The sequence below is a fragment of the Armigeres subalbatus genome, chromosome 2 (genome assembly GCF_024139115.2).
Source record: "Armigeres subalbatus isolate Guangzhou_Male chromosome 2, GZ_Asu_2, whole genome shotgun sequence".
NCBI classification, from domain to species: Eukaryota; Metazoa; Arthropoda; class Insecta; order Diptera; family Culicidae; genus Armigeres; species Armigeres subalbatus.
In genome coordinates this window covers 312,597,522-312,607,233 of record NC_085140.1, presented here as the reverse complement: position 1 = coordinate 312,607,233, position 9,712 = coordinate 312,597,522, and the positions used below count along the sequence as shown (strand labels likewise).

The 9,712-nt window shown below is 42.4% G+C and overlaps 1 protein-coding gene across 6 annotated transcripts in view; it reads left to right on the top strand.

Annotated features, from left to right (window-relative positions):
* LOC134212592 (zinc finger protein chinmo) overlaps positions 1-9,158 on the top strand; it is a 271,941-nt gene extending 262,783 nt beyond the window's left edge. For 3 of the 6 annotated variants that reach the window (XM_062690585.1, XM_062690587.1, XM_062690584.1), the window contains 5 exons: positions 6,166-6,386; positions 6,454-6,965; positions 7,141-7,285; positions 7,356-7,557; positions 8,681-9,158. In XM_062690585.1, the coding sequence (XP_062546569.1) occupies positions 6,166-6,386; positions 6,454-6,965; positions 7,141-7,285; positions 7,356-7,557; positions 8,681-8,901 (1,301 nt within the window). In that variant the 3' untranslated portion in view covers positions 8,902-9,158. The remainder of the gene's footprint in view (positions 1-6,165; positions 6,387-6,453; positions 6,966-7,140; positions 7,286-7,355; positions 7,558-8,680) is intronic. The other 3 variants (XM_062690590.1, XM_062690588.1, XM_062690589.1) reach the window with 3 other exon arrangements.
* Positions 9,159-9,712: the final 554 nt, after the last annotated feature.

Sequence of the window (9,712 nt, the reverse complement as noted above, 5' to 3'; positions counted from 1 at the left end):
TATTACAATTTTGTGATTCACCTTTATCGAAGGCGGTAGACAAACCGTCCGGTGTAAACGACGTGTCCCAGTTTGTGTGCGTTTTAGCATACTCTCCGTGATGCATGAAGTTAAGCACAGCAGATTAGATGTAGTGGAACATCCTTGAAAAAATTCATGTTGATCTCGTCATATGATTGCTTGCAGTGAGCCTGTAGGGTTCCATATATAACCACCAACTCAAATAGCTTGAAGACAACACACAGTGATGTAATTCCACGATAGCTATTGACGTCACGTTTATCACCTTTTTGTACACTGGGAGACATATGAGCAGTCTTCCAGTAGTAAGGAAACACCACGTGAAAATGGACGCACGAAAGATACGGAAGAGCAACCATCAGATCATCGACGTGTCTTTTTCAATAGGAATTGAAGGAAATCCATCGAGGTCCCGGATTGCTGCTCCCTGATATCATCGTTTCATCAATAGCACCGGGGATTGCTTCTTCGACCCATGAGTGGAACGTTACTTATTGCAGAGCTCAATTTCGTAATCAGTAAGCTTCTCGTTAGAAAATACCTTTAGCAAACTTATTCGAGAAAACGAACAGATTTCCTGGCTGTTTATTTGCTGAAGATCCATCAAATACCATGGACGACGGCAATCCAGATTCTTTACGCTGATCTTTGACATACTTCCAGAAACGTTGCGGGTGTGATTTTAGGGTTCCGTTGGGTATTTTGCTGATATCGAGAATAGCAATCTTTGACTGGCTCGCCTGTAGCCGTGATTGACTTTAACATAGTAGTTTCTCAGCGAAACAGTACGATGCTTAGTGAATTTGCGTAGAACCGCTCGTTTCAGAGATTTAATTTTTCTCAGTACGAAGTGTTTGCCAAGAGGGGCCGTTCTTTGAATCGCTCGATCGTTTGGGAATGTATCGATCGATAACGTATGCTAAAACGTTGGAGTACGCTTGTGCCGCATTTTCTACGTTTCCGAAGTTCAGAATAGCTTTCCAGTCGAGAGAAGATAGATACTGACTGATACGACAATGATCAGCTTTACGAAAATTATAGCAGAAGCAAACAGGTGAGTTACATCCGTTCGGTTTGGAATACTGCAGTCAATTGAATCAACAAGCGCTGGATTACCCGTTTCACCAGAGGGGATGGAGCTAGATCTACGATTGTAGACTCTGGTTGCAAGAAACACAAATCCAGGTAGCGTGATTATTTACACTGGCGATAGAATTGAACTGAGATAGCGTTGCTGAGCTGTAGCAGTCTGAAGCTCCTGCTCCAGAGTGAAGAACATAATTGTCGATATCCGGGAACAGGATCCGTTAGCAGAAGTTTTCCACAAAACGGTAGCTTGGTTGAAGTCACCTAAAACGATGATTTCGTCGACTGGATTAGCCTCCTCGAGAATTTGGAATATACAATTGCAGTGTGTTTCTATGTACTCGATATCACGAGCCCGATAAGGAGGAATGCAAATAGCGCAAATAAACAATAGGCGATCACGCAACTCGATTGCAGTCTAGGTCTGCTCAAGACACATTTTCAACTGCTTTCGCCATCAAACTGGACCTAACTGCAATTAAGACTCCTCCACCAGTTGACTTACGACTATTCTCACGATTTCCGAATACCTGACTTGAAAGAGTAGCCTCAGCGAGCCAAGTCTCCACCAGAACAATCACATCGTAGCTCTGATCAGAAACTGCAAGCCGGTACTCCTCCGTCGGATATTCCCATAATTCCTTCGGAAATTCTTTTTTCCGGAGCAGTTCATGAATCAAATTTCCGGAGGAGTCTAAAAAATATACGGAGGAATTATTTTTTTAGATGGATTTATGGAAGAATTGGAAGTAATTTCCTGTTAAATTTTCGTTGAGTATTCTTGGATGAATTTCTGTACTGCAAACAGCAGGATGATTTCTGGAATAAATTCCGGGGTAATTTCTCAAGGATAATCTGAGAGAATTCTTGAAGGAATTTCCCGGGAAAAAAACTTAAAGCGCTTAGTTGGCGAATTCTTGGGATAGTACTTGGAGAATGTTTAAAGGACTTCCATCAGGAATTTCCAGGAGAATTTCTGAGAAATTTCGTCGAGAACAGTCAGGGAGACTGGTTAAACAATTTTCATATGAATTTCCGGAGAAGAGCATTTTCTTTGAGGATTGCAGATTCGTAATTCGGAACTGATTTGCGATTTGAGCGTAACTTATTTTGTAAACAAAAATTGGAAGGCAAATTTCTGCTAAAGCAAGTATTTCCTGAGAAAACCAAGGCATATATCCGACAGAATAGGCTTTCCTTTATCGGGTAGGGAGATTTGTTCTACGGAATCAATAAAACAAAGTTTGTTTACAAACTAAGTTACACCCGAATCGCAAATCGGTCCCGAATTGTATTTCCTGGGGTGATATAAAGAAGAAATTTCCGTGGAAATGTCTAAATGATTTTCTGATGTTTTTTGGGAGAATTCCCGGAGGATTTCTTTAATAAATTTTCAAGAAAAAAAAATGGGAATTTCCAAAGAAAATCACGACGTTATTCCTAGGGGATTTTATGGTAAGATTTTCAGAAGAATGTCTAAAAGAATTCTGGGAGAATGTACCGGAGGAAAATCTGGAAGAACTTACAGAGGGATTCCTGGAAGATCTACAAGAAGAATATTTGGTGAAACTCGCAGAGGAATTCCTGGAGTAACTTTCAGAGAGATTCTCGGAGGAACTATTGGAGAAAATCTTGGAGGAACATGCGGAGGAATTCCTGGAGAAACTACGGGAAGAATTCCTGTAAAAACTTCCGGACGAATTTCAAAAAGGTTTCTGTACCATTTTCAGGAGAAATTCCCGGAGAAATTTTGACAGGAACTCCAGAAGGAACTTCTAGAGGGACGAAGAAACATCCGAAGGAATTCTTGCGGGAACTCCTGAAGGAATTCTTCAACCAGTCTATGGATGAGCTCCTGGAGGAACTTCCGAAGGTGTAAATTTTTTAAGGATCTTCGTAGGAATTCCTAGATAAACTTCCGGCAGAATTCCTGGAGGAGTTTCCGTAAGAATAGCAGGAGGAAATTTCGAAGGAATTTCTGGCGAAACTTCCAAAGGAATTGCTGAATGAGAAACTTCCGACGGTATTCCTGGAGGAATTTACAGAGAGGTTAATGGAGTAACTTTCTGTGGATTTTTTTATCAGGAATTCCGGGAGGAACACTCAGATGGATTCTGGAAGGAACTTTTGAAAAAAATTCTTTAGGAAGCATCGGAGGAATGCCTGGAGGAAGAATATCTGAATGAATTTATGGAGGAACTTCCAGAAGAACGTCTAGAGGAACTCCTGAAGTAATTCCTGTATGAGCATTCGAAAGAATTCCTGGTGGATTTTCCTGGAGAACATACCATAAATCCTTCTGAGTTTCTGGACGAACTTCCAAAAGTATTTCAGGCGTCATTTCCGACGGAATTTCTGAAAGAACTTACGTAAGAATTCCTGGAGAAACTTCCGAATCTTCGCAAATCTTCCAGAAGAATCTCTAGAGGAACTAACTAAATGAAATAAGGTTACGCCAACCCCACACCGAGTACCGGCGATCAACAACGGCGTAAGGCCGCCGCTGACTGAAAATGATATATTACGCCGCCGCAGATAAAACTTCTATCGTGGACCCCCGATCAGTGAGTGGCTACGGGGTAAATTTCGGTACAAACCAAAGACAAAAATTTTTGAAGAAAAATTTTTTTCGAAAAAAAATGTTCAGAAAACCCCCCAGACCAATTTTCTATTACGCCACTGCCCCTGATAATTTGAACGGTACCTCATTCAAATTAACGGGTTCATTTAATTTGAACTTCTGGTTACTCTATTTGCATCGAAAACGGAAACTGATTTTTGGCTGCTCTTTGCTGGTTTGTTCCGATTCTTCGCTCCGTTTCACGATGTTCCATTTTTCTTTTCTCGATTCCACGAGCTAAATGACGTTCGAAACACTTTTGATTTGAACGATGTTCAAACGAACGGGGTTCAAATTAAAAAGTGTTCAGATTAAAAGCGGTCATATTACCGGGGGTCCACGGTATCGCCACACAGGTGTACTCTGAAATAGATTCGTGTATCAACAAAAACCGTCAGCTTTTTAAGGCTAATCTGTAACGAATTGAAGAAATTTGAACCCAGGAGAAGAGGAGGTCTTGAATATGGTTTCATCGACCCCAGGTGCACTCCGTCGTTGCAGGAAAAGACGCGCCCAAGCACCAAGCTGCTGAGTTACAGCCAACGGAAGCTTCCGGGGTGGTCACAAAAGAACCTTTTTTTCTCTCCCAGGGCGTTATAAGGAAGGTTCAGTTTTAGGTGGGGTAGTCCTAATTTAAAGTATTGATGTACCTTTTGAGCTACCGAATAGTCTACGGGTAACGGTACACTTTCGAATACTTTGCTGAAGAAATACCGTAGAAGGACACAGAAATAGATCGTCCATTCTTTCATCGGAGCTTGGGGCGTTTCGGTGCTACAGGGACCGGGCAAGTAGAAAGGCTTCGACGATTATTTTTAATCATAACAAAATTTGTTATTCATTTATCATTTGGAATTTCATCAGCATACGCATAATCACTGATTTTGATATTTTCTTTTTTTTCAAATATGTTGCAATCATAATGGCAAAGCGAGTTATTTATGAGCTATTTGCTTGAACAATGTTTGTTATTATTTTTGCTGTTTTAGCAACTATATCAAACAAATTAATATCGTATTTTGCTATTCATTTACATATTTATGGTAAAAGTTGATATTCTTTTGCTGTTTTCTTCTATCAGGGTAGGGTCATTTAGAATGCTGGAGGCTTCTAGGGTAGAATATTGTTTAGAAAATAAATAATTTAGTATAACTTCTGAACCACTTGACTGATTTTCTCCAATATTAGGCATAATAAAAATATTCCATCCTCTAGTCCATGCGATTTAAAAAAAATATTGTACATTTCCCCGAAAATCAATTGCCCAAATTCCCCAAAAATAACAAATAATCAACAATAACATTTTTCAAAAAAAAAACCCGAAATTACATTTTCTCGAAAATGACAATTACCCGAACATATTTCCTCGATTATGACATTTCCCATCGCATTTTCGCCAAATTGACATTCCCAGAAAATAATATTTCTCCGAAAATAGTATTTTCCGGAAATAACATTTCCGAGGGTATGCGCAAAACCACCCCCGTGACTACGCCACTGCAATACATGATAAATGGGTTTCGAAACCTCGCAATACATAACCATGGAAGTGCTAAATGAACACGATGAACACTAAGCAAAAAAGGCGGCAGTTTTCCAGTGGGGATGTAATCCCAATAAAGAAGAAGAAGAAGAAAATATGCATAAGATCAGATCAGGTCAGATCTATAAAAAACGACCTAAATACAGGAAATTACTGCTCAAACAATGCACAATTCAAAGAATTATTGATTCATGCATACTGCATCATCAATCAACTCGCATCTGCAAATAACAAAACAAACACAAACCATGGAAATCACATGCGTCATCTTTCTCCGCCCCATTTGTGGCATTTTTTCCCACCGTTCCGTGTTGCACAATACGCCGTTGCAGTGGATGAACCAAGAACCATCCCGCCAGTTCCCGGAATCGGTCCCAGAATCGGGAAGCGCGCGCGCGCTCTCGCGCATATTCTGCACCATAAACATGACATCACTCCAGTTTACTTGCGCAACTCACGCGGTTTCAAGGTCTTTCCCCAACTTTGTTCTTCCATGTGTGTATTTTTTGTTCTGCTTCTACGACTGAACTAAATTTTGGAACTCGTTAAGCAGTTAGAATGCAGGCCAAACAGCAAATTTGGGTCGGAAGCAAGTTGCATATATGTACACTTTCGTTCGTTCTGAGAGAACACGAACCTTCTGTTTGGAGCTTCTCCGTTTGTTGATACAACGATCGCCATTGATGATAAATTACGACCAGCAGTGTGTTTACTGCAACACATTTTTTTTTTGGTTTTCCTCGCTGGGGGGTAAGCGGCGCTATATTTAGATTCCCGCGAAATTGGGTCACTTGGCTTGATGGTCGCATATGCGAGAGTGCTCCTTATCATGTATTTTATGAATTCAAAGTATTATATTAATGCCGCAAATTATCTCTTGCTTCCGCTTATACAGGAACCGTCTTCAACGCTCACAAAGTAATCCTGGCGGCATGTTCGAAAAACTTCGCCGATCTGTTCGAGCGGGCTCCCGTCGGCACCGGTCAGATTTGTGTCATGCTGGAGGCAACTTCGGCGGACAACATGCACGCTCTGCTGGAATTCATGTACAAGGGTGAAGTGCACGTTTCACAGAAATCGCTGGAGAGCTTCCTGAAAGCCGCCGAGAATTTGCAGGTTAGTTGAGTGACCGACCATGCGTTCCCTTCGGTTTTTTTTATCACACGTTTCTTGAATTCCGCAGGTCAAAGGTCTCACCACAGAACATGGTCGCTTCGCGAGTGCAAACGCCACCCAGTCACAGCAGCCGGCGTTCCACGAGTCAAACAACCTGCCCTCGCCATCCGCCCGCCGACAGTCACGGAATTCCCTGTCCGCCTCGATGGAGTCCATCAATCGGATCGGGGGAATCGTGAAAAATGAACCACTAGCGGGCGGCGGCGGTGGTGGTGCCGGGGGAGGAGGTAGCGTAGGCGGAGGCGGTAGTGGTGGTACCACAACGCCCAACTTCTCGTCCTACCTGCCACCGACCTACATGCCACAGCCGTACGAAAGCTCCCGGAAACGTTCGATTCGCAGCCCGTTCTACGAGGAAGCCACACGGGGCAGTGTGCTGCGGGACGGCAAAGCCAGCGTCGGCAACGACAGTCCGGTTAGCGGCAGTAAAAACTATCGGCCCTCGAGCAGTGGATCATCGGCAGCACCGACGGAAGCGGACACAGCCCACATGGACCGGGATTCGCCGCAGCAGTCAAAGTGAGTACCTTTTTGTGTCTATCGAGATGGAAAAAAATTGCATGTAAACGTTTGAAACCCGTGAAAAATCTTCATTAAAAGCTCAATTCGGTTTTTTCCCTCAAAGTTCATAACAAATACGCATAATTTATGAATCATGTTTAACCTTTCATATCCTTTTTGCACATCCTCACAGTCGGTACGAGAATCACAGCCCCAGCACCACCCACCACGGCAACGGAAACGGACCTGTCTCATCGAACACGTTAGAAAGGGATGATCCGAGCGATCGGGTGTCTTCCGCGGACAAAGTCAAATGCGAAGGCAAAGAAGGAAATGACGTAAGTTCAGCAGAGGCTCGCAATGTGCATTTTTCAGTGGCGCTGATTCCACTTCTACTCTATTTTGCAGAACGGAGCTGAGGATCTGCGGATGAAATCGAACGAAATGCGACCGATCCAGTCACCGCTGACGTCTTCCGCCCCGCCCACGCCGACCACTCCGGTGGCCTTCATGAAGGGTGGCCTGCCCGGAGGACTGGAAGGACTGAACCCCACCGTCGATATGATAAGTATGTTGAACGCCCAGCGGGAAAGTGTAACCACTGCGGATGGTAAGAATTGAAACAAAAAAAAAAGACATGACACTCTATTCAGGCTTGCTCCGCATCGACTAACCACCTCCATAACATGAGTCGTTCGTTCACACAACCCCGAAATGCAAACCAACAAACTGTTATGCTGCGTGGCTGTATCAGAAATTACGGAATCCATTTTGTGGAGTGTTCTATTTTGTAGAAATTATTTAATAAAATATCATAGTTTTCTTTTCCACGTGGATCTGAATCTCAAAAACTCCATAAAATTCATTGGAATTAGGTTTGCCTAAAATTCCCATCAGAAACTCAATTTATTTTGATTACTGAGGATCGGAGTATCTCTTGGTTATTTGGTCAAAAATGTTGCTTGGCAGACAGAGCCATATGAGCGAAAGTGTCAATTTGGAAAACGGATCATATTGCCCAAAATGTCATTTGATTGAACAACAAAGGATGTGAAAAGCGTGAAGAGATTAATGATTATTGAGAAATGAGAAGTAAGGAATGAAAAGTGGAAAATGAGAAATGAGAAGTGAGAAAAATAAGTGGAAAGCAGAACGTTTCACTTCTCACTCCAGATTCTTACTTCTGATTTCTCACTCGTCACTCCTCGTTTCTCACTTCTTATTTCGCACTTATCAATGTTTAGCGAGAAGTGAAAAGAGAGAAATGAAGAGTGAGAAGTGCGACGTCAACTTCTTTCTTTTCACTATTCGTTTTTCACTTTTTACTTCTCTTTTTGGAAAAGAGAGAAGTGCGAAGTGAGAAATAAGCAGTGAGAATCCTTCTCGCTCTTCATTTTTCCTTTCTCATTATTCGACCAAATAACTTTTTCGGCCAAATAAAATATTCGGCCATTTTACTAGTTCGGTCAAATGACATTTCCGTTCCAATGACCCTCTCTGCCAAACGATCATTTCAGCCAATCAATATTTTCGACGAAACGGAAGAGGGAGAGCCTTTTGGCCAAGAGACATTCGGTGCACAGAACAGAAGATAAAAGAACAGGATCATTGATGGATGAATTTATTTAAAATAGAACATTCCGGAGAGCGATGGTTTTCCGCAGTTTGTCATACGGCCGCAGCAGCCCTATAAGCATTCAAACTGACACCTTCCTTCCCTTCCCTAATCCTAGGTTCTCTCGCTCCAGGCAAAAAGCTACAGTGCCCTCTCTGTGATCGCCAGTACGGCTACGAAACGAACCTCCGCGCCCACATCCGCCAGCGACATCAGGGTATCCGCGTGCCATGTCCCTACTGCAGTCGGACGTTCACCCGCAACAACACGGTCCGGCGGCATATAGCGCGGGAACACAAACAGCAGACGCAGTACATGCCCAATCCGCTGCACAGTTAAGATGTTTGTTGGTTGCGCCAAGCTGAAGACGCTGAAAACGCTGAAAAACGAGAAACGAACGACGACACAACAAAAACAAGACCGGCAGCAGCCCATCCCATCGCTGGTCAGATCAGAACAATGAAGTAAAGAAAAAGAAACACTCGCAAGCTTTGATGATATGGTAAAAAGTGATAATAGGAAAATACGAGAAGAGATGAAATCCGAAATTTATTTCGCAAACAAACTCTGAAATAAATATTATAATAGCATAATAATTAGAGTCAAAGAGAGGTAGGAACACGAAATTGGTACTGCTGAGTGTCGAGACAGCTTGATGATAGCCAGGATCACCGGACTCGTTCGGTTCCGCCCTGGCATATTTTGAGATGTATTTCGCGCTTTTCTCTCTCAAGTGATATAAAATGGTTCCGCGGAGTTCCGCGGACCATACCAACCGATGTTACCGGATACAAACCGAATGCAATATTTAAGTTTCTTTTTTACTGTGAAAGCTTTTTTTCATCATTACGAGATGATTACTCCTTCTGTTGTATACCAAGGTTCCTTTGTTTTTTACATTCGAACTGAACTTTTCTGCCTGAAGCAATTCTCCCCAAATGTGGATTCATGATCCATCTGTTGGGGGGATTTTGTATTTTCCCCCGCATTTGAGCAAGGGGACAGAGAGGTAAAACATAATCACCAAAAGTGGCATTATTTATTAATTTAAAAGTAATAAACATAGTCGAAGGAATAATCATTAACTTAATTGCTACATAGCAAAAAGGATAGAGTTTCTGTTTCAGGCGCATTTGAGGCACATATGGAA